This window comes from Passer montanus, unplaced genomic scaffold (assembly GCF_014805655.1).
Source record: "Passer montanus isolate IOZ18808 unplaced genomic scaffold, ASM1480565v1 scaffold22, whole genome shotgun sequence".
Lineage (NCBI taxonomy): Eukaryota > Metazoa > Chordata > Aves > Passeriformes > Passeridae > Passer > Passer montanus.
The window spans coordinates 3,304,618-3,329,704 of record NW_024366815.1 but is presented as its reverse complement, the minus strand read 5'-3'; the positions used below and the strand labels follow the sequence as shown (position 1 = coordinate 3,329,704).

The 25,087-nt window shown below is 39.7% G+C and overlaps 1 protein-coding gene across 2 annotated transcripts; it reads left to right on the top strand.

The window, feature by feature from the left end:
* Window positions 1-1,373: 1,373 nt before the first annotated feature.
* On the top strand, window positions 1,374-25,060 carry C9 (complement C9). 2 transcript variants are annotated; one of them, XM_039710034.1, is made up of 12 exons: window positions 1,374-1,517; window positions 7,422-7,539; window positions 8,246-8,393; window positions 9,673-9,820; window positions 11,496-11,634; window positions 13,081-13,299; window positions 16,340-16,580; window positions 17,947-18,075; window positions 21,314-21,492; window positions 21,700-21,928; window positions 22,654-22,833; window positions 24,912-25,060. In XM_039710034.1, the coding sequence occupies exons 1-11, from the start codon at window positions 1,432-1,434 to the stop codon at window positions 22,812-22,814; spliced, it is 1,797 nt and encodes a 598-aa protein (XP_039565968.1). In that variant the 5' UTR covers window positions 1,374-1,431; the 3' UTR covers window positions 22,815-22,833; window positions 24,912-25,060. The 2 variants fall into 2 exon arrangements, with proteins under 2 accessions (XP_039565968.1, XP_039565969.1); XM_039710035.1 differs by lacking the exons at window positions 13,081-13,299; window positions 24,912-25,060.
* The last annotated feature ends 27 nt before the right edge of the window (window positions 25,061-25,087 follow it).

The window sequence follows — 25,087 nt, the reverse complement described above, 5'->3', positions numbered from 1 at the left end:
TAAAAACAACTCATTTCAAGAGATTTGTTATCCAGATGGAAATATAGGTCTTAAGGGGATTTACAGAATCGCAGTGGGGCTTTTTTGGGTGTTTTTTTTGTTTGGTTTTTGGGAGTTTTGCTTGGTTGATTGGGGGTTTGTGGCTTTGTTTATTTGTTCTTACCTTCTGACTGCATGGCAACATATAATTTAATATTAAAACTAAAAGGACAATTTACTGCCGTAATGCCAATATGAAGGCATATGTTTACCAGCATTTTAGATATGGATTTAAATCACTGCTGTTCAGATTTTGAAATGGCCACCAGGATGCTCATTTAGACCAGGACCTCCTACAAGTTGGCCAAAGATGCTTGCTGGTCTGCTAGCTAACTTTGAATAGCTGTTTAATCTGAGTCTCTGCCTTAAAGAACCATGAACTGTGATAGCAGTTTTGATGAAACAATACAATATTACATACAAGTGTCTGTGTCTTGTATTCTTGCCTAAAAAATGATTTTATTGTAACTGGACTCATCAAGCTGGACTGAGGCTGCAGCAGATGAAGATTTTCTTAAATGAAATAATCCAAATCAAGGCTTGAGCAGGTGGGAAATTTGCCTGCCTTACTTTACACACTTCCACAAAAAGCCACCCTGCCACAAAAAGCAGGGAACAGAGAAAAATAAAACTGCTTCTATTGTTTATTTTCAATTACTCATGGTAATTTGGAAAATCTTTACCTCAGATGATTATTTTAAAATTGTATCCAAATATGTAATTCTTGACAACTAAACAAAAGGGTATTTATGAGTGACTTATGACTGTGTCCAACACATGATGCCTTAAATCTGGATTACAGCAAACCACTGAAAAGGAATGCTTTTCTAAGAGCTGGCTTGTGGTTTGGATTTTTGTGACAGAGTGAAAGCTAAAAGAGTTTTAGTCTCATTCAAATCTAAAAAAAATTTATGTGTTGTTCTTTTATATTGGCTGGGGGAGGAATAAAAGAAGAATCTTGGGACTTCAGTTATCCAGTACTCCAAATGAGGATTCCAAAGCTGTTATGCACTGAACTTGCTCTTGTAAACAACTCTGCTTTAGGAACTATTTGTTCTTTACATGAGTCACAGTTACAACTTTTTCACTAGGCAGTTAATGGTTCTCTTAATTCAATACGTAATGTCTTTAGTATATTCAAAAGGTACTGTTAAATAAAATTAGTTTCTTTTTAACTTTGCAAGTGCAAGTGGTTTTTCCCCATTCAGGGAAAAAGTGGAATTTTCTGAAAAGTGGACTTTAGAGCACTTACAGTAAGGCAGTTTTGCGCACTTACTGGCATTCTTCAGTACACACTGCTTTGTGTTTGTTCTCTTGGTAATAAATAACTAAAGGAACAAATAAATAAATTACAAATTCAGTCACAATAATTCTAGTCTGCTCACCTGCAAAATGAGAGCCATGCATATTATTCTGCAGCTTATAGCCATACTATGCAATGCAGAGACAGTTGCCACAATTTGGCAGGAAAGCAGAAGGTAAGTGTTCTTTTTCTCCTGCCGCTGTCTCCACTGTTTCATTTCTCTGACACAGAGCATAAACATCCAGTGTGGATATTTCTAGTGCTACCTTGCTCAGATATCCTATGAAAAAACCCTACTTCTTGCTGTATTTTGAGGAGTCAGATAGCAATGATTTATTTGTTTATTTTGGATATATGTGACACAATAAAGGTGCCTGTTGAAGCAGTTGAAGGCATATTTTTGCAGGCCGGTAAAGCTCAGGTACCTTTTTTCTGTTGTATGCTGTGTGAACATACCTAGTCTCAATCTGTTTCTTCCTGAAGCTGAACAATTTTATGCTGACGGTGTTTTTCTTAATATTTAAAATCTCCTAGACTGCCTGTTTCTAATCTTTGGAAATACAGCCTTTGTGTTTTTACTGCAAGTATCTCTAGGAGGATAGAACTGTCACCACAGGCCCCTAGCTGGGTAACAATTAACATTGACTCCATGATTGCAGAAGGCTTATCAATTGCTTTATTCTACTATATTACATTACACTTATTGAGAAGCTCGTAACCCTTACAGACAGTCCAATACAGCTTGGACCTAGTTGGTCAATCCATCAAAACACCACCCAGTGTCCAATTAAGAAATCACCCTTTGGTAAACAAACAGGTGCAACAAGTGGCGATAAGAATTGTTTCTCTTTCTTTTCTCTGATATTCTCACAGCCTTGCCCAGGAAAATGCGGGGGAAGTCCTCTGTTGCTCTCTGTGGCCAGAGAGCTGCTGCCACAGAGAGTGAAGGCCTAGTCCCTACCAAATAGCCATGTGGGGAAAAAAAGAGCTGCTCTACCAGAAATTTGTCATTCACAAAAATGGTCAAAACTGAGTAATGAAAAAATGGGAGCCTTATAATAGACATATGTTGAAGCAAGTCCAGAGGAAGCCACAATGTTAATTAGAAGACTGAAGCACCTCCCCTACAATAACTGAGGAAGTTGGGGCTGTTCAGCCGGGAGAAGAGAAGGTTGTGTGGAGACCTTATAGTCCCCAGACCTTCCAGTATCTGAAGGTGCCCACAGTGTACCTGGAGTGATAGGAACTGGAGAGGAACTATAGTGATAGGATGAGGTGCACTCTAAATGGGGGGCAGTTATAGTTAGATAAGGAAGGAGTTCTTCACTGTAGGCATGGTGAGATACTGGAACAGGCTGCCCAGGGAGGCTATGGGAGCCTGGGAGTGTTCAAAACCAGGTTGGGTCAGACTTTGAGCAATCTGGTCTAGTGGGAAGTGTCCCTGCACAGAGCAAGAAGGTGGGAAGAAGATGATCTTGAAAGTTGCCTCTGCTCTGGATGCAGCCCAGGACACATTTGGCTCTCTGTGCTGTGAGTGCCAGCTGAGCACAGGGACACCTTTCATGAGACAGGGTTGCTCAGAGCTCCATCCAGTCTGGCTTTAAATGCTTCCACGGATGGGGTATCCACAACTCCTCTGGGCAAGCTGTGCCAATGCCTCACTACCCTTACAACAGAACGCTTCCTCCTAAGACCTAATCTAAACCTACTCTTTTTTAATCTGTTCCCCCTTATCCAGTCACTCCATGCTCTTGTAAAAAGCCCCTCTGCATCTTTCTTGTAGGCTCCCTTCAGATATGGGATGGCTGCAGTGAGGTCACTCCTATGCTGCCTCTTTCCAGGTTGAACAATCCCAATTCTCTCACCCTTTCCCCACAGGAGAGGTGCTCCGTGCCTCTGATCATCTCAGTGGCTTCCCCTGGATTCTCTGACAGGTCCCTGTCTTTCCTGTTCAGAGGACTTCAGGTCTGGGTGCAGTGCTCCAGGTGGGTCTCAGCAGAGCAGAGCAGAGGGGCAGAATCCCCTCCCTGCCCTGCTGCCCACGGGGCTCTGGATGCAGCCCAGGACACGTTTGGCTCTCTGGGCTGGCAGTGCCATGGCCAGGGCATGTGCAGCCTCTCAGCCACAGCTCCCCCAAGCCCTTCTGGGCAGGGCTGCTCTGGGGCTGCTCATGCCCAGCCTGGGCTGGTACCAGGGGTTGTTCCTACCCAGGTGCAGCCCAGCACTTGGCCTTGTTAAACCTCATCAGATTCCCGAGAACCATTTCTTGAGCTTCTCCAGGTCCCTCTGGATGTTATCCCATCCTTCCCAACTGCCAACAGCACCACTCAGCTTGGTGCCATTTGCTAACTGGCTGAGAGTGCACTCCATTCCTTTGTCTATGTCACTAATGAACATATCAACATTCGTCACCATATGGACTCCTGAGGGACTCCACTTGTCACTGATGTCCCTGTGACTCCAAGCCATTGACCACTCAGGATGTGACCATAAAACCACATTCTTATCCATCTATCAGTATGGAAATGGATCCATCTCTCTCCATTTCAGAGAGAAGAATGTTGTGAGGGACCATGTCAAAGGCTGTACAGAAGTCCATATAAATTACACCTGCAGCCTTTCTCTTGTCCACTGATGGAGGCATTCCACCGTAGAAAGCCACTAGATTGGGCAAGCGCTTGCTTCTTATGTTTTAATCATTATTTTTATTTTAACATTCAGATCCAATTAAAGCACAGGTTTAGCATGCTCAGTTAGAAATAATCCAGACAGATTTGATTGTTAGAGGGAATCCATAGCAGGCAACATTGGCCATCAGCTTGGCTCCCCAGCGTACCCAAGGCTGTACAGCTTGAAGACAGTGCTAGCAACTGCTGTTGCCAAAGCTATGCTCTCATGCGATGCTATCATGTCTTCAACTTCAAGAGAGATGTGCCTTATTTCTTGGTGAGTGATAATTGTCAAATCAAGACTCTTTTTTGAGTCATCCCTTTTGTAACTGATGAAGTCAACAGCTCTCTATTCTGAAGCATGACTCAACAACGAATCACCAGAGCAGTGTGGCCTGCAGGTGTTTAGAGTGTACTGTGCAATCCAAGACAAGGTGCAAACTGTTCTGTGTACTGATTGTGAAATGGCTTTTGCTTTCCAAAGAGTACTCTACTGTCCCTCAAACTTCTCAATAAAGAACACCAGAGAATGATTTCCATGCCCACCTCTGAAGTTTGTGCTCTCAACTGTCATCTTCAGTGATTTATTTAAATTGTGTGACTTAGCATCTGTTTCAATGTGATTTTCCAGTAACACTTTTTCTTCAAATTTAATGTGGAGATGACAAGTTTGCAAATTTTTGCAGTACCTTGATTCTTTTAAACAATGTTTTTGAATATATGTCCCTTTGATTTCCCAGATAATCTTAATAGTGGATGCATTAGTGGTGTTTGAGAGTATATGAGTAATTTCCAATGAGTTTTGCTGAATTTTTTTGTTAGTTGTTTTGTTTTGTTTTCTTTATCTAACTTCAAGTAAATTCAAAACCCTAAAGCTAAATCTGCAGCAAATGATATGAACCTCATACACTCTGAAGTATGGGCTGGAGAAGGTCCATGGCTGTATGTACATCATTCAATGGATATTCTTGGTAAAGTTGCTAATTTATGATTATTATAAAATGATATAATCACTTAGGTTGGAAAAGATCTTTAAATACGTGAAAAATATTGCTACCTGAAAGTCAGAGACTACCACCAGTTCTAGTTTGCAGACAGTTGAGGGCAAGGCTTCCATTTGCATTGGATACTTCAACTCAGTGTTTTCTGCCTGTGATTTTTACTTTAGACTCTAAATAATGCCTTATAACAACCTCTGGGAAAATCTTTAGGATATGAAGTAGTTTGAGTTTGATACTCTTTTAGGCACATGGCTGCTTTCCATGATTAATCTTTGTTGCCTGTAAGGGGTTTTGGCTCTATTTTTACAGCAATAATGTAACAGTTGAGAAATATGTTTCAATGTAAATTTGTCTAACATCAGAATACTTGGTAATTGCTAGGAATAAGATAACTATCTGCTTCCAGACATCCCATCAGATGCCTCAATATATCTTATAGGTATAACATCTAAGGTTTCTCACTCCTACTGTGTTTAAGGACATCCCGTCAGTCTTCAACCCAAGATGCCAGTATAGGTGTTGTTATTCAGAGGTTTGCATTCCTCCATCAGTAAGAAGATGGAAAGGCATCCTGGAGATACAGTAAGGAACAAGCTGATTCTCATCCACTTACCAGAGCAGTAGATTTTAATTTTTTCCCACTGTTGATGTTACTGTCATGCTGAGTGGTGGGAAATACATAGAAAATTGTATAGGAACCTTTTCGGAATTACTTGCTTAGTATGGGGTGCCTGTAAGATGAGGTGCTTACAGATGGAAGAGTTGGTTTTGAAGAGCCTAGGGAGGTAAATCAAATTTCAAATACATTACAACTTTCCAGAATTTCACAGAACTGCTGAATACATTGAAAAGTCTAGGTTGAAAGGAACTTCTGGAGATCTCTTCAAAACAGGGCTTTAGATTAGCTTATCCAGGAGTCCTGACAATAGTGTTGCATATTCCCAAGGAAGGACATTCTACCATTTGCCTGGGTAAACCATTTCTATGTTTAATAGCTGTCATAGCAAAATTTTGGGCAAGTATGTGATCCCTGAGCTGGTTAAGGCTTGATAGCTGAGAAGAGGTAAAGAGGTAAATTTATTTTCTCAATAACAATTTAGTACAGATGTAAACTTAACATAGAATAAATGGCACCAGAAAGTTGGACCAACTGCTATGTCTTTGTTGGCCAAACTACAGATCTCTTAATCTTATGGAATCAGGTTACATTTGTTTGGACTCCTGCAATATTTGTACTATTTGAGGAGGTCAAAGGGCAGAGGGCAAAGCCCTGCCTGCAGTGAACACCCATAGGTACCTCACACTGCAGGAGCTGCAGATCTGCCAGCCTGCTGGGCTCAGCAAGGAAGGTCCCATTGTAGAGCAGAGGCAAGAGCCTTAATTTGGAGAGATGCAGAGAGAATTACTTCACAGAGAATGAATAGTCGTCATGTAAGGCAAATTGGAATAAGTTATGAGAGTAAAAAAGGCAAGTGGGACTTCAATGCTCCTTTACTCCTCTGCTCTTTACCACTGGAGGTCACCAGTAAACTAATAGCCTTGGTTTTTAAACTTTATAAGTAATTCTATAATACCTCAGTTTTTAATATCTACTAGTGGGTGCTTTAAAGAAACTTTATTTCTATTAAGTAATGGCCTTACATGTACTGAGAACTATAAGTTTGATGATATTTAAAACTGAGCACCAAAATGACAAGTCACTCTTAAAAAAAATAGACCTAACTGCAAAAGTATTCAAGTTGGCAAGCTGAACAATAGTAAGGAAGCTAAACATGTCTGTTTATTCTAGCAATGTAAGTTATTACCAAGTAATACCTTTAATTATGAGTCTTCTTTCAACTCTGGAAGGCATTTATGTTTTTATCAGGGTTAAGAGCAACAACATCAAAGTCAATTAGCTAAAATCACAAAGATGTATTGAAGTGGTACGTCCACTTGAGATGTGCTACTGTGTGTTAGTCTTTAGCTTTACATATTGGGGAGCTAAAGTTTCCTGTGTATTATTGCTTCATTCTCTCACTTGAGATGTGCTACTGTGTGTTAGTCTTTAGCTTTACATATTGGGGAGCACAACCACTGTCTGAATAGAAAAGTGCAGATGTTTCCTGTGTATTATTGCTTCACTCTCCTCAATAACATGACCCACCAGAAGAGCATTTGTATGCACAAAGATCTAAAAAAGAGGGAAAGACCTGGCTTATTAAGTCTTCAAAGTTGTTTTTAATGTAATTTTAAACCACCAAAGAATTTAATATTAGGCAACTGTTGATACATTTAAGTACTGCTACAAAGGTAAAACAGAAATCCACTTGAAGATGCTTCCAAAATATTGGTCTATGATTTGAACAGAAACTCACATGACATTTTAGTATACTGCCCAGGACTGTACTAGAAAATTTTGTTTTACAGCTCTTCAGAAAAAGCTTTCCACAGAGGAACTAGGGAATTGAATGCTCCATCTCCAATAGATTGCAAACTGAGCAGCTGGAGCGCGTGGGGGCCCTGTGACCCATGCACCAATCAAAGGGTAAGCTGTCCTTGGAAGCCTTTGTTCCAAAGTCACAGCCAAGGGAATATCTGCCTGCCTCTTGGTTATGAGAAAGTGTCAGATTGCAACTCTTAATACTGTATGTTCATGGTTTGATGAAACCCATAGTAATGTCAGATTTGAAGCCATAGAGTAAGAGAATAATACATCCAGTTATGAAATACCATTCAAGTATGCTCATTCAAAAAGTTTTCTTCATAGAAAGGATCTATTTTGTGTGTGTGTGTTTCTGTTTAAAAGTTTATTTTTCAACACTTTTTTTCCTTTTTAAATTAAAAAAAAAGAAACAACCAACCTAAAAAAACCCTGAAAAAGCAAAATGCAATCTGTTCCAAAGCAAATTTTTATTTTCTTAGGGGAGTCCATTTAAGGCTTTAAAAAAGCAAAGATTTGAAAACATACAAGATATAAATTATTCATTTCCACATTGGAGAGAAATAAACAAAATAGTGACGTAAACTAAATAGTGAAAAATTATCATCTTTACATACTGGCTAAGTATTATTAATCATAATTACTATTTCAATTTTATTTTATTCATTAATTCTGCCTTAGGATTTTAAACAAAAATTTCACCAAAGGTGTTTAGTTTTGAAAAGCTCTAAGTTCAGCTGGAAACCCTGAAGTTCTGGTAGAGTTCTCTTTTCTCTCTGAGCAATATTAATAGTGTTATTTTTCTTTCAAGTTTCGTTCCAGACGTATTGAAAGATTTGGGCAGTTTGGTGGAAAAGCATGTCTGGAGGCCCTAGGAGACACACAAATCTGTAAACCCAGCAAAGCCTGTCCTGAAGAACCAGAACCAAACTGTGGTGCTGACTATCAGTGCAGTTCAGGTGGGTTTTGTTTTCATGCCATGGCAAGTAAAGCAGTAACTCAGAATCCACATTTTAGTTCTGTGAATAAGTTACATCAGCCTCTTGCTAGCACTTAGAAACACTCCATGGACAGGTGGGCTCAAAACCGCAATGCCAAAACCACAGCAGCAAAACCACTTAAGAAGGAGTACATTCCTCTCATCTTCCATTTTAATTCATGCCTAAATTCTTCTGTAACTTCTACTCCATGGTTAGAAGCTGACCATACCGACCATATCCTTTCTTCTGGCTTAATTGCCCCACTTGCTGCTAGATCACTAGGTTTTATGAAAAATCACCAGGAAAAAAAAACTAGAACTAGGGAATCTTAACAGAATGGATATGGAAGTTTACCAATCCAACTGACACAATAGATGCTATTTGGAGACCAGCATGCATCTAGATCCAACATAAGATACAATTTGTAAAGTGATACAAGGCATATGAATGTAGTGCTCAAGATTCATCAGAAATCAAAATAAAGTAGGAAAAGTTTATAGTACTAAAACCAGTTAAAACAAAACCAGAAAGATGGTAAATGAATTTCAAGTTCCAAGCCATTTTTTGTATTGCTTTTAACTAAAACACTGAAAAGTGCAAATAAAACAATTTAAAAGTAGAAAGTAAACCTTTAACTACTAGTTCACATAGACTGTGTGGCATTTACAGGTGTGGTTGACAATATCAAAGTGTTGATTTATTATACTACAGCTAATTTACTAAAGTCTTTAAATTCTGTAGAAAGAAAAAAAAAATCATCTTTGTAAAACTTGTGATATGTAAACTCAGGAAAGTTACTACTTCCCTGTTTCTTTAGAGCACAAATCACTGTAGTTTTGGATCCTACATGTCCGTATTATTTAAATAATATAGTCCAAACAACAACAATTTAAATTATTTAGAAAGAATTTTTGTTGATTTTGAATTGATATTTCCCTGTGTTCTCTTAAAACAAATAAGAAAACCCCAACCAACCAAACATTTGAACTTCACTATAGAACAGTCTAGGATGCAACAATTTTCCTCAGATGCCAGCAGTTCTCCTGCAACTTACTTTTCTCAGTCATCCTGCTATCTTACATATAACAGTAGTATGCAGGTTTTTTCATTTGAAAGTGGCAGAGCACAGGATTTTAGTCCCTCAAGACAACAGTAGAAATATACACAGAGGATGATCTTAATAAAGAGTAGCTGAGGGTGCCATTTAAAGTCCATCTTGATAAAAATGCATTCAGGCAATGTTTTATTCCTTGATCAGGTCGATGCATAAAGCGAAGACTTGTGTGCAATGTAGATAATGACTGTGGAGACTATTCCGACGAAGATGACTGTGAATCTGAGCCACGGTCACCATGTCGAAACCATGACATTGATGTGTCTGAAGTTGGCAGGACTGCAGGACATGGGTATGTAGTAAAAAGTAGTATTGGGCCTAGTGAAGAGTTTGGAATTGTCTCCAAAGCCAGCTGACAAAACTGGGGCACAGTGACATTCCCAAAAGTGGAATATGAATCATCATAGCATTTGTATTCAGAAATGCTAAGCAGCCTTTGCAAGAACACTTAACTACCATTTTATTTTGCATACTTGTGACAATAAAACATGCAGTGTAATATGCACTGCATACAGTGTAAATGAATCATAATGTTAATAAACAGAATCGTACATATATGTCACATGAATAAGTATACATTTTATTTAAATGAAAATTTTATAGGTATATAAATTTGTTTCTAATATTTCACAACCAACCAGCAATTGTCAATTACTTTGCTAAAATATATGTCTAAAAGGGAGAAAATATCTCTTGACTATTTATGTAATAGGATGCCTTACTGCAGTGACACTTTATGCACAGTTTTCTTCCAGTATTGCATTGTCCACTTACTGGATCTTTGTTGTTTACAGGAACATTCATCATTAATCTAAGTTGAAAATTAATCTTTCTGTTCTCACACCCTGCTGGATTTCTTTCATCTCTAACAAAAAGAAAACATTGTTTACCTACAAATAGAGTTAGAAGGCAGCAATCAACACTGAACAGAAGATAAAAGTATACAGCACCAGAGTGTGTTTAATGAAAATTATACATAGTTTTAATTCAATTTCTTACTGTGCAAGAGCAAAAATGCTGTGTTTTTAGCTTTGGGAAGTAAACCAAATACTTTTATTTTTATTTTTTTATTATTATACTTAAGGAAATAAAATTGCATAAAGGCAATTTTAGAAGCTTCTAACTAAAATCTTTCATGAGAAAATGCTCTATAGAGATGCAGTAATGACAGTGGTGTTTTGATGGCTTTCTTACCACTTTCTACACTCAGAAAGGTACACATACATTTGCCAGATGTAAATATTGGAAATACTGAAAAGATTGAAATATATTAAACAGGCACAAAAGGGCAAACAAATTATACAGAATCTTCCAAGGAGTTATTTTTGGAAGTATTTCTTGTACATCAGTATATAGATGCATAGAGGAATACAGCTGATGCTCCTGCCTCCCTGGTTTTGTAATGGTTTAGATTTCCTCTCATGCTCCAGGAAATGCTGCCATTCCACTAGGTCACACCCTGCAAGAAGAGACAATGTTAGGAGTAGCTGTATATTCCTTCTAAAGATTTGATGGATGTTGTACATGTTTGAAAACCAAGTGCCTACCAGCAAACAAACTAAGTTGTTTATATATAGCTACTGAGATGTACATTTTAAATCTACAAGGAAAGCTTTCTCACAGATGTACTTGTCAAGATCACATGTTCTTTCTCACAAATATATTGGTAAGGAAAAATGTTTTTTACCTCCTTTCATGCCTAAGGTTTTCAATGTGCTTGAGGTTTAATGTCTTTTATTTGTTTATTTCTCATACATGTTCCTTCAAGAACTTCACAAAATATGTAACTATCTCCAGTACACAGATGAGAAACCACAAGAGATGAGACAAGCTGCTTGGATGCAGCAAAATCCAGTTCCACAGCTATAGTCTCAGTCTCTGGCAGAATACGGCTTCTCCAGTCTACAGGCCACCTGTGCTGACATGCCCTCTTTTGAAGTATAAATTCTCTTGTATTTCTCTTGTAGAATCAATGTTTTAGGGATGCAGCCAATGGCCAGCCCATTTGACAATGACTTTTTCAATGGTCTTTGTGAGCGGGTGCGTGATGGGAACACACGGACGTACTACCGCAAGCCGTGGAACGTGGCTGTTCTCACTTACGATGTAAGTTTAACTCCTTTGCAAGACAGGATGTGTTTAATTAAATGCCAGCTCCTGGAATACTCTTGGAAGACTCAGCATATCTCTTGGGCCAGACAGCAGCTTCTTAGGCTCAAGCTTGTGCTGAAGTCCAGAGGAAAAGTGGTTATGTTATCATTTACTTTGCAGTTAAGCTCAGTTATGCCAGACAAACTCCCACATCTTTGTGCTGCACTTTTGCACAACAAATGAAACTATCTTTCTGGAATGTTTAAAATATGAGCAGAAAAAATGAACAGAAGATATACAGAAAGGATTACGATACCCAACTTTTTCTAGGTAGAGGACAAGATACATTTTCAAGGACTTGTAAAAGCCACTGATAAAAAAGCAGACATAATATTAGATTATTCTGCTCCTACTTGTTTTTTTCTAACCAGTGATGATTTTCTCTGTCCCACTGGGAAAAAAAAAAAAGTTAGGCTTTTAAGTTTCAGACCATGACTTTCAGTGAGGTTTGAACATCAAAAATGTTGATGATTGTAGAAAAAAACTTTGCACACTTTTCAGAAATCAAAGCACAATTTTGCCTTCTAACTTACCATAAGTAGGAACATGATAAAACAAATACAATTTAAACCAGGTCCATTCAAAATTAGGAAGTCTGATCCAGAGATCTCTGGTTATGTTTGGTTTTGATGTATAACAATTTTCAGTTGCTAAAATGTGATGTTCTGCTAAGGTATACTAAAATAACTGGATTAGTTATTATTTCCTGTAAGAAAAGAAGGCTGAATCATAATTCCAATTTATTTCAGAAGTCAGGAGCTTTTAGCAAATTTTAACTGTGTTTTAGGAAAGAGAGACTATTATTTCTCACACAGAGTCATAGAATCTCCTGAGCTGGAAGGAACCTACAAGGATCAAACCCCTGGCTTTGCACAGGACACCACAAGGGTCACACCTGAGAGTATTTTCCAAATGCTTCTTTGAGCTCTGTCAGGCTGGTGCTGTGACCACTTCTCTGGGGAGCTGTTCCAGGGCCCAAACACCCTCTCAGTGAAGAAACTTTTTTAATATCCAAACCAAACGTCCCCTGGCACAACTTCAGGCTATTCCCTCTGGTCACTGTCACCATGGAGTAGAGATCAGTGTCTGCCTCTCCTCTTCCCTCACAAGGAAGTTGTATACGGTGTTAAGGGACTGTTGGCACACATAAATTACAGTGTAACCTGCTGAGATTTAATATTCACTAAATTATTGTCACTGCAGCTTTCTGTTCACTTTAGAACCACTGAACTGATCCCAATGAGGTAGTTTGTGAAGGGAGTGTTTTGGTTTAAAAGGAAAAAGAGCTGTAAGAAAATACATTGGTATGCTCTGTAAAAAGTACAGCTTTAAAGCGCTACATATATTTCTCAACTGCTGCCTGTTGTTTTCTCATACGACATTTTTTCTATCTTTTCTCAGACAAAAGCAGACAAAACTTTCTCATCTGTGTACTACCATGATCGTGTGAAAATGTTACAAGAGGTTTACATAGAAAAACAGAAACATTTTAATGTTGATGCCTCTCTGAAATACACACCTACTGACGGGAGTAACAAAAATGCTTCAGAAGGAAATTTCAAATATGACTACAGAAAGAATTATACATTTGGTTCCGTCCTGCAAAGCTACACAGAAAGGGTGAGATTAATTATTCTAAAGGTTCTAATGTAGCTATTTTACAAATGGTACAGTTTATACAGCCTTAGAATTAGGCAATAGTAATCTGAGAATTCTAGTCAGCTGCTGCTTGCTTTTAATTTGTTGTTTTTTTTTTTTCTTTAAATGAAATGAAACAGGGTGACAACAGGGTTAAGGTTTCAGACACAGACAAATAGCAACTCAAAGTATCTTCTTTTTCCCACTGTTTGTCTTTGATTAGCAAGCACCCTCAACTTCATCAGGGGTTTGGTGTCAGAAAGGATCAAGATGTCTGATCTCATCCTGATTAAAGAGCAGCTCTGATCTAGTGCAATGTGGACAAATTAGATCAAGTCTTATGATGAAAAATTGCCACTGAGTAGGCCTACACTACATAAACACAAAATAAATTTTAGGAATAATGACCAAAAGGGGATACATCTGTACTAATAAACTAGCCAGGGCTGTAAGGAACAGGCAGTAGCACTGGTACAAGACAATCCACAGTTGTCCTAACTTGCTGGCACGACTTAAGCCAGTGCTAGTTCTCATAAGCAATACCCATCCTGCACTTCCCCACAGCATGTTTGAAGGGAATTGTTCTTGTAGACAGTCTGGAGAAAAGCAAGCCCATTTTGGGACTGTGCATAAACCATACCTCTACCTTCCATTTGAAAGAGTGGAAAGACCCTACCCCATTTTACTTGATAGCAAAGAAGTAGTCTTAGCATTTAGTGAGGTCAAAATCACAAAAAGTGATGTTAGACATGCTGTTGTTGAATCCCAGGGAGCAGATAAGCCCCAGGCAGCTGCTTCTTCACTCCCCCACCAGCAGGCTTGGGTAGATAATGGGAAGAGTAAAAACAAGAGAACTCATGGATTGAGATAAAGTTTAACAGGCAAACAAAACCCATGCACAAAAGCAAAGAAAAACAAGAAATTCTGTCACTGCTTCCCACGGGCAGGCAGGTGTTCAGGCATCTCCAGAAAAGCAGGGCTCTATCACAAGTAATTGGACTTGGAAAAACAAATGCCATCACTCCAAACATCCCCTTTTCCTCCTTCTTCAACACACTTTATATACAGAGTCCAATGTCATAAGGTATGGAAAATCCTTTGGATCAATTTGAGTCACCTGTCCCACCTGTGTATACCCCAGCCTCCCAAGCAGCCCCAGCTGCCTTGCCAGCACAGCAGTACAAAAAGCAGAAATGGTCTTGGCTGTGTGTAAGCAATATCCAGCAATAACAAAAACACTTCTGTATTATCAAATCTGTGTTCAGCACAAAACCCAAACATAGTCCCATGATAAGCCACTGTGAAGAAAATTAACTTTTCCCTCAGCCAGAATGAGCAGAACACAACATTATGGCCTAATCCAGCAGCTGTGTGCTAATGGAATTAACTGATCAGGTCATATAACATTTTCCACATTTATGCCAAGGTCTGTGATTACAGTGTGCCATCATATACAAGGCATATCAACTCCATAGAGCTGAAGTGCACCATGTGGAAAGAATACTGGATTTGCCTCAACTAATTAATATTTTCAAGTTTGTCAGTCTTGTTGTCTAGGACCCATTCAGAGCTCTGGAGTTCAAACAGATGTAAGGGAAAGCTAAGCTAAATTTTATCACTGATTAATTGAAATAATGCTGGAGACAAAGATCTGCACAATAAAGATAAGCTGAATCTAGCATTGCCTTTGTACTGGTAGGAGTTTTCTTGGGATGGAAACAAACCATTTAAACCTCAAACCATGAATCTGCGTAGACATAAAAGACCAAGCTCCATAGCTCAGGGGGTTTTAATGTTTGCTTATAGTTTAGTGGCTTGCGATAGGAACTTTGGACTCAAATTCTTGCTGAGAGATCAGTTCAGAGAATGAGTCACAATCTGCTCTATCACATGAGTTGTATCATTGCAAAGTCACAGGGCTGCAGGGCAGTGGAGTGAAAGCCCCTACATGAGACCCCTCTAGGGTCCATATGAAAGTTGAAGTCCTAATCCTGGAGGCGTCTGGAGGCACCTGGAGAGAATCTGTGTATGCTGGTTGGCAGGAATATTGCACCTACAAAAATTTCCTCATCTAGGTAAAAAATTTCCTGATTTAGGTATCTGAAGATTTCTGCCAATCTTAAGCAGCATCTGAGTCAGCAGTTTAAGATCCTTTAAATGGTGCTGGATAACGTAATGGTCAGGAGCAAGGTTTCCTTTACATACCTCCTATTGGGCCCTACTATTAAGGGAGTCACATAAATACTGCAAATAATAATGGGGTTTAGAAGGCATGTGTTCCCTTAGAGTCTTAAGTGCAACTATTTCACAAGGTATGGGCAGTAGCTAGGTCCTAATTTAGAATATGAAATAAAATCACCTGGAGTGTAATTTACAAAAAAATCGGCTGTTATATCTAGACTTACAATGGCTCAAATACACAATATGGAGGGGTTTTCCTCATTAATTTTCCTTTTATGATGTTGGGTTGGGGTGTTTTGTTTTTTAATTGGAACTGTGCCCTTCTTTCTAACAGTTGGGAAGGTTTTGTTTTTAATTGGAGCTGTGCCCTTCCTTCTGACAATCTGAGAATAACAGGGAAGTGATCCAAAAAGAGAGAGAACTTGGGTCTGCTCTGACTATAAACAAAGAGGAAATTCCATCTGACCTGAGTGGGCAGCGTCTGCTATTTAGCAAGCCATGTAGAACTAGTTTTCAATGTTACAAAAGTCAGAAAGCCACATTTCAGTAGGCATTGTGCTTCAAGAGAGCTGTTGTCAAATAGATCACAAAGGACTTCCTGAAATAAGGGAAGAGTTCTACAAAATTGGAAGAAGTAAAATAACCCTCTTGCTACTTCCTCAGTTTAGATCAGAGAGCTTTCTAATTTTTATAAAACAAGTTTGACCCATTTCCATAATGCTAGATTGATTGCCATGTTGAAAAGTGCTGCAGCTTCATTACAAGTAAAACAAAATAGATTTTCATGCTGTGCTGCATACTAGAATGGCACTCACTTCTCTTTTCTTCTCCCCGCATTCAGAACCAAACCTTTCTGCATGTAAAAGGACAGATTCAGCTGGGGAGGTTCCAAATTCGGAGTCGTGATGTTCGTCTCACAGATAGTTTCCTTGATGACTTAAAATTTCTGCCTGCCGAATACGACAAGGGGGAGTATTTCAAATTCCTAGAAGATTATGGCACTCACTATGCACTCTCTGGAGCTGTAGGAGGAAAATATGAACTTGTTTACGTGCTGGATAACTATGTTATGTCTCGACTAGGTATGCTTTCTGTTGGCATTGCTATGACCAAGTTCCCAGACTTTCAAAGAGACATTTTATGGTAGATCTGTGTGTGTGGAAAAATACTGAGAAAGTACAGTTCGGTGCATGCTGCTTGTGGCACACCAGTGACATTATAGAATTACATGAGATTAAGTCAACCTTTATAATATACAGAACTATTCGAAATCTCTGTTTTAAGTCTGTGACTGAGGGGGCCAAAGAAACCTTTAACAAACCTTGTGAACACGATAGTAATAATTGCATAATTCACAAGAGATCTTGTCCAAAGACAAGAAAACCCACCTAAACCCTAAATCCTATTTGGTACCTTTTTGTGGTGCAATCACTCTAAGGGTATGGTGGTGACAAAAAACAAGGAATAAATTTAAGTCCTTTCTAGAGACCACATGGAGCATGAAAGTGTGTTGAAACTGATTTCATAGCTTTCAAAAGTTACACTGGAATATTCCATGCCCTGATTAAAATTGGAAAGTAGAAATTTAGTCTTCTCTCATGTGCAGTTCAGATGTATGTGGGTTTGTGCTGGATTAAAGTGATCACACTGGAATGAAGTGAGAAAAGACAATTCTTGCATTGATATTGGAGATCAGAAAATAAGCACCTGCTTCTTGCACCACCAATATCAATATTACTATCAAATATTCAGGCTATGAAAAGGGATATGGGACAAATATGTCACTTTCATGTAACACTATTTTTCTGTTCATCACCTCGAGATTGTAGTTCTGGATTTTTTAACTCCCAATTTTAAGCAACATTCTTTCTGAACAGAATGCTGAAGAGGCAGAAGATACTGGGTTTGGGGTCAATAAGGAGAAAGGAGATGTTGGAAACAGTAGTGGGTAAAGGTGGATCAGAATTAATGGAAAAAGCATACTTTTAAGAGACCAATGGCCTTGATTAATTTTATGGGGAAAAGGAGTAGAGAAACATAATTGAGATAAAGAGAGACTGAGAGAATTCAGTAATTTAGTATATAAAAAGAGTAAATATTGAGTAACTGCAAAAGACAAAATTTCAATATAATAAAAGGAAAAAAATGGTTCCTAAAGGAACCATTTTATTGAACCATTTTCTTGAACCTGCTTTCAACTAGATAAAGAAAAACAGAAATCTATTTTTGGTACTTTCATAGTCACCACAGGTCTCACCTGGATCTGTTCAGGCACTTCAGCTACAGTCATCCTCATATTCATTACATAGACAAGGAAAAAGTAAAAGATAAATGGCAAGAAGAAAGGCACAAACATTTCCAATAGGCCTGAAATGTATTCTGTTAGAATAATAATATCTTGTTATTTATGCTTATTCAATCCATCTAATTACCTTTTTCTACTTCCAGGAATCACTGTGGAAGATGTGAAAAAATGCCTTGGCTATCACTTAGATGCCAATATTGCATATGAAAACATACAAGCCAATTTTAATGTTGATAGTGGTAAATGTGAAAGTATTCACAGGAAGGACAAATGTAAGTATATCCATGATTTACATTATATCTTTTGCTTAAGAAGAGATAATACGAGCTGCTTCCCCTGAATAATCAGTATAGTTATTGCTGTTAGGGGAAAGACAAATCCAGTAGAGCAATATAGGTGAGATTCATATTCTTCCATTCTCCCAAGTCGAGACAGCCTGAGAATGTGTTGCCAGCATGCACACACATGAACTCACCAGCATGATACATACATGCAGACATCACTGGCCACAAATAAATACAGACAAAACACAGACAGTGCTCAGACAAACAGAAATGGCACAAATGATTTCATCTTTTTCCCCTCTCCATCTACTCAGGGAGAAAGTCTTTCAGTGGTCAATATCACAGAATCACAGGAAAGTTGAGGGCTGGGAGGCCACTTTGTCCAAGGCAGCACAAGCCTCAGGTATTTCAGTCCCACCACAATACTTATATATAATCAGTACAGATAACTCCAGCAGCTGACCTTAAATATCCAGTTGAACCAGCAACTGTATTGTTAGCTCTCCTGTTAGCAGCAGAGGTATGTAACGCCAGGCCCACTGCTGGTGCAGACTCTGATGCACACCAAGACACACACACTGTGGATGTCTCCAGGGACTGGCCTTAGGTGCTCCAGCAACTGGCCCTTAGATCCTCTGACCGCCTGTTGCCTTAGACAGAAATGCACTCGTATCAGAACAGATCTCAGCCAAACCCAGAACTGTGAGGTCTCTCCAGTGTTTGGCCTAGAAACCCAGTCTCCAGCTCCTCCACTTGTCTCACTCTAAAAATAGACATAAAATCACAGAATACTTTGGTTTGGAAGGGACCTTAAAGATCATCTAGTTCCAACACATCATTTTGGAAAGGGGTTCAACATACTAGATCAGGCTAGTCCAGAGCCCCTTCCAACCTGGCCTTGAACACTCATAGGGGTGAGGCACAGTAATCTGTTCCATTGCTGCACTGCGCTTTGAGTAAAGAAATTCCTTTTATCATCTAATCTAAATCTCCTCTTTTCTAGTTTAATATCACTCCTCCTTGTCCTGTCAGTATCTAACCTAGTAAAAAATATTGTCCTCCTCTCTCTTTATAAGTCCCCTTCAAGTACTGGAAGACTGAATGAGGTCTCCCCAGAGTCTTCTCTTTTCCAGGATGAACAATCCCATCTCTCTCAGCCTGTCCCTCATAGGAAAGAAAGGTCTTCCAACACTTTGTCCATTTCTGTAGCCTCTTCTGGACTTTCTCCACAGGGTCCACATCTTCCTCATGTTAGAGACCCCTAAGCTGGCTGGAGGTGAGATCTCATGAAAGCAGAGTAGAGGGGCAAAATCTCTTCCCCTGCCCTGCTGCCCACGGGGCTCTGGATGCAGCCCAGGACACATTTGGCTCTCTGGGCTGGGAGTGCCATGGCTAGGGCCTGTCCAGCCTTTCACCCACCAGCACTCTTCCCCTGCCCTGCTGCCCAAGGGGCTCTGGATGCAGCCCAGGACATGTTTGGCACTCTGGGCTGGGAGTGCCAGCCTTTCACCCACCAGCACTTCAAGTCCTTCTGGGCAGGGCTGCTCTCCACAGGTTCTTCTCCCAGTCTGTGTTCAGGCCTGCTATTTCTTAACCCAGGTGCACCTTGCACTTGGACTTGCTGAATATCAGAGTTCAGCTGAGGCTTTTGTGGGCTCACCTCTCAAGTTTGTCAGGATGTCTCAGGATGGAAACCAATCCTTCCGTTGTCTTAATCCTTCTGTTGTGCTCAGTTTTGTGTCATCTGGAAACCTTCTGAGGATGTACCTAACTCCACTCTATCATTGATGAAGATACTGTTGAGAATCAGTCCCAAACAGGGCCTTGAGGGACACCACCCATCACCAGCATCCACCTGGACTTAGAGCCATTGGTCACAACCCTCTGTCTGTGCCCATCCAGCCAGTTCCTTGCTCACCAATAAGTCTACCCTTCAGGCCCATATGCCTCCAACTGGGAGATAAGGCAGTCATGAGGAACTGTATCAAAGGCCAGGTAGATGACTGTACAGAAGGCCAGGTAGATGACATCTGTTGGTCGTCCCTTGCTGACTGTTGCTGTCACATCACGGAAAGCCACCAGATCTTCCAGGCCACAGCAACAGCTGCTCTGGTACTCCCAAGCCACTTACCCTATATTCACCTGCTAGTCTGGCTCTACATCTGCTAGTCATCACACCCTGGCACATGTGTTGTCATTTGCTCCAGGGGTTGCCACTACAAACACCAGGTGCCCATCAGCCCTTGCTCAGCTCTAGCTGCTGGCACACAGGGCTCCATACACATGCATGCACACAGAATAGAGTCCTTTCACCCTAGGAAAGAGTTAAAATGGAATTTAATGGTAGGCCAGGAAAAACTGCAAAGATGAAGGACAATACACAGCAGAGTAGCTCATAGATCAGTCATTTGTCTACATGCAAATGACTTTTTTGCCTTTATCCCTTTATTTTCTCAAGTTTGCTCCTCCCAAAGCCACCCTGAACCCCACTTACCTTTTCAACAGCACCCCTGTAAATATATGCTAAGGATTTAAGTTCATGCAATCACAAAATGCCATTCTTTGCATCCAGAGAACCCTTCCATTGACTCATCTTGCTGCTGGTTCATCCTCAGCCCCATCCTACAGGGCTAATGGTTCTGCTGGAACCAGCCTGGGAGGAGACAAAGCAGGAGCTCCCTTTCTCTGATTGCCTTGTTTGCGTTCCCCTGACTGTCACTGTTGCCCTCAGCTCCTTTATGTGTCTGGAGATGGGCTTTATTTCACATGGAATAAAAATTGCAAAAGGGAAGGATATTTACTACTAAGTGCATAAGAGACAATAATTTCAGTGCTCTGCCTGTGTATTAATTTCAGTGCTCTGCCTGTGTGTTAATTATGAAGCAAAAGCTCCTACTATTTGAATTCCTGTCCTATTTGGTTTAGCTCAGGGGATACAGTAGAATTACTCATTATCTTTTGCTTGTCATCAAAGGACTGTGATCTCCATAATGTGTCTCGGTTTGTCCTATCCTTTCTTTTCTTTCAGATCTAGTGTTTTCTAATTTAATTGCAAAATTAAAGATTTCCTCCCACATAAGAGGTATAAGCAAAGAGATATTGAATACAACCAAGAGTCCTCTCTATAATAATTTTACAAAGAGGGACTGGCTGCACTAGGAGGAGAGCTGTTTTTCCAGATGCATGGGTATTAAACATCCTTCTTCACCCTCTTTTTTTTCTGCAGCAGAAATGAATGATAATGCTGTCATTGATGATGTCCTTTCCTTAGTTGAGGGAGGGAAGATTGACTTTTCAGTTAAAATCAAAGAAATGTTACTACGAGGAGCCAGAACTGTTGATGTAGAGGATTATATAGAGTGGGCTAAATCTTTGGTTGATGCTCCAGTAGTGATACAGCAGCGGGTAAGTACAATTTCTTCAAAGCTGTGGCTTTTTATAGTTTGAAAGCTTTTGTTCTATGATGGAGGTGAGACTCTGAGTTTATAATGAACTTTCACACATTGCCTTATCTTAACTGTTTCTTCAGATATTTATTCTAGTGATGGTTATATCAGAAGGATTCAGAACTTTGGAAGAGTATGTCATGCATGGGATTTTTTTCTTCCACAGCCTTCTCCAATACATACACTTGTTCCAGTTAAGCTAAGAGATGCATATTTAAAGAAACAAAATTTGGAAAGGGCAATTGAAGACTACATTACCGAATACAGTGTGTGCAAATGTGAACCCTGTAAAAATGGAGGCACCCTTGTGCTGGTAGATGGAGTCTGTACATGCCTATGCTCAAGTTATTTTAAGGGAATTGCTTGTCAAATTCCCAAATCTACACTGGTGAAAGGTAAGTAAATACTCCAAATAAACTAAAATGAGCATATCTGTTGTAACAATAGGCTGACAAAATGAGCCTTCATAAGAACAGAAGCATTTCTCCTTTATACTTACTGCTGTCAAATCTCAAGGGCAAGGTGCGGAAGGTAAGGTAAGTTACTGGGTTCTTTCCCTAAAGAGGGTACATTAATTTGAAGTTCATTTTCCCACATACATTACTGCGCCTTGGAATGACACAAAGTTCATTTAAGTACACAGCAGTATTACCAAAGCTTGGTGCAGTACTGGTAAACCAATTTCAGGCAAAAGCAGTCTCACCATGTCTTAAATTATTTTGTCTTCAGTTTTCTGCAAAAGCTCAGTGTGTGCTAGCACATGGTCATGTTTCACAATTACTGTGCTAGTTTAATATTAGGTTGGGGAAAAGGGAAAGGAATGAAGTTCCACAACTGACAATGTAAAAAATGTACTGTGCAGTAAATTCATTCTCTGTGGCCAGGTTTTTAATGCACAGGTGCCCAAAATGGGCCTTAGAGCTTGTTTCCTGGCATGACAAAAATGCTGAAAACCCAGGGTTCTCAAGCACTGCCACTGACAAAGACATTTTTAAATGACAAATCTTTGTGATGGGTTGTGTTCAGGAGGCTGCAATGATCTGCAGAATCACCATAATTGATTCATGGTCTACCTCGAAAGAGGTAGGCGGCCTAATCCTGTATGATGTCTTCATACCAGTTGTGACTGATGGAGGCTGGAGCTGTTGGAGTGCCTGGTCCACCTGCATCAATGGAGAGAGCACTCGAACTCGCCAGTGTAATAATCCTGCACCGGGACCTGATGGCAGACCATGCCAGGGAGAAAGCATTGAAAAACGGCCCTGTGAAGAAGGGAAATAGTTATGCTCCTCAAAACCAGGTAAGCAGCCTCTTTAAATTTGTTGCTGCAGTTTAGAATAAATGCTCAGCCAATATTTGGGGCATTTCAAAAATGCAGTTGACTAAGTGATGCGTATGTTCACTTACATATTTCACTTAAATCTGTGATTTGATAATACCTTTGATCCACCAGTGTGTATTGAATTTATGAATGGTTAGATTTGTATTTGAATGTTTTGACAAGTAATGTTGTATTACAGAACTTGGGATTAGAATAGAATTCTGGATAAGAATAGACTAAAAATACAGTTCTCAAAAAAAACCAGATTTCATCTCCAGTCAGACTACCTATCAAAAAGCTTATATCTTAAGGAGAGGGAAGAGACTTTCCAGGAAAGAAAATATTAAGACAGTTTAGGAGACTGAAGTCTCTTACTTGATAAACAGAATGCTTAAATCCAACAAAGCTAGTGTTACAGCAGCTTTGTAACTTTTATTGAGGGAAGAATATGATACAGACCTGGAAGATCAAGAGAAATATCACAAGGATAGGTATGAGTAGTATAAATTAAACAAACCAGCAAGAGGTAGATTTTAAACAGACAGAAGACCCATCCTTCACACAATGGGCATACCAAAAGTAAATATGCATTTTAAAACCTCAACACAAAAAATAGAAGGTTATTAAAGGCTTACTCAAGAAGTCTCTCAAGGATCAATTTTTGCAGGATTGGAAACTATTGTGGCTGGACAGTGCCCAGGCAGAAAGGGCCCTGGTGTACTGGTCGACAGCTGACTGAACATGAGCCAGCAGTGTGCCCAGGGAGCCAAGAAGGCCAAGGGCATCCTGGCCAGTATCAGGAACAGTGTGGCCAGCAGGAGCAGGGAGGTCATTCTGCCCCTGTACTGGGCACTGGTGAGGTCACACCTTGAGTGCTGTGTCCAGTTCTGGACCCTCAGTTTGGGAAGGATGTTGAGACATTTGAGTGTGTCCAGAGGAGGGAACGAGGCTGGTGAGGGGCTGGGAGCACAAACCCTGTGAGAAACCACTGAGGGAGCTGGGGGTGTTTAGCCTGGAGAAAAGGAGACTCAGGGGTGACCTTGTCACTCTCTACAACACCCTGAAAGGTGGCTGTAGTCAGGTGGGGTTGGTCCCTTTCTCCAGGCAGCAACTGACAGAACCACAGGACAGAGCCTTAAGCTGTGCCAAGGGAAGTATAGACTGGATATTAAGAAAAAGTTTTTTATGGAAAGAATGATAAAGTACTGGAATGGTCTGCCTGGGGAGGTGGTGGAGTCACCACCCCTGAATGTGTTTAATAAAAATTCGGTGCCATAGTTTAGCTGAGGTGTAAAGCATGGATTGGATTCAATGATCTTGAAGGTCTCTTCCAACCTTGTGATTCTGTGATTATGTGACTCTGTATTCTGGGAACATATTGCTATGTGTTTCCTTACTCCTGGACATTCCCTAGGTCAGTGTTGTTTCCGTCTTGTTAAATTCGGGGTATGAAGTTAGCCTTTGCTTGATTCAACGAAATTGGTGTTATCAAAATAAAAACAAACATCATATGCAGTTTAATTTTATTCCTGCACTGTGTCATTAACATTTATTTCTGCAGTCATGGGAGCAAACACCACAATGATTATTCATGATATGCACATTTCACCAACGTTTCCTCTGCTATGGCATAGAAAAAAATATTAGCTTTATTAATTTGGCTTCTGATATTATATGGTTTCAGACATGTGGAGTCCTCACTCTTGAAGCAGAAGTCTGATATTTAAGTCTTCTAAAAATCACCCTATGAGTTTTGATTAATCCTTCACAGAATAATACAGAGTCTCAGAATGGGTCAGGTTGGAAGGGACCACACTGGGTCATCTGGTCCAATCTCTCTACTCAAGCAGGGTCATCCTAGAGCACGTGGCACATTATTGTGTCCAGATTGTTCTTCATGACAATTCTTTTACATTAATTTTATATTTAGGACACAATAAAGTCATTACATTAGTGAGCTATAAGAGTAAAAATTCCTTTAAATTTTGACCAAATATATATGTGTAGTTACTATCTCCTATGACTTCTTCATCTTCATATTTTTCATCTTTTTTCAGAAAACATTCATGGATTCCAAACCGGTTTCACAAATCACAATTTCTGCTGGCCAGCTAGCTACATCAGAATGCCATGATTTAAAAGTACCTGCAGCTTAAATGATATGTAATCAAAACAAAGTAATAAACTATAAACATATTAACAGAAATGTGCTGACATAGTAGCTGTGGTCAAC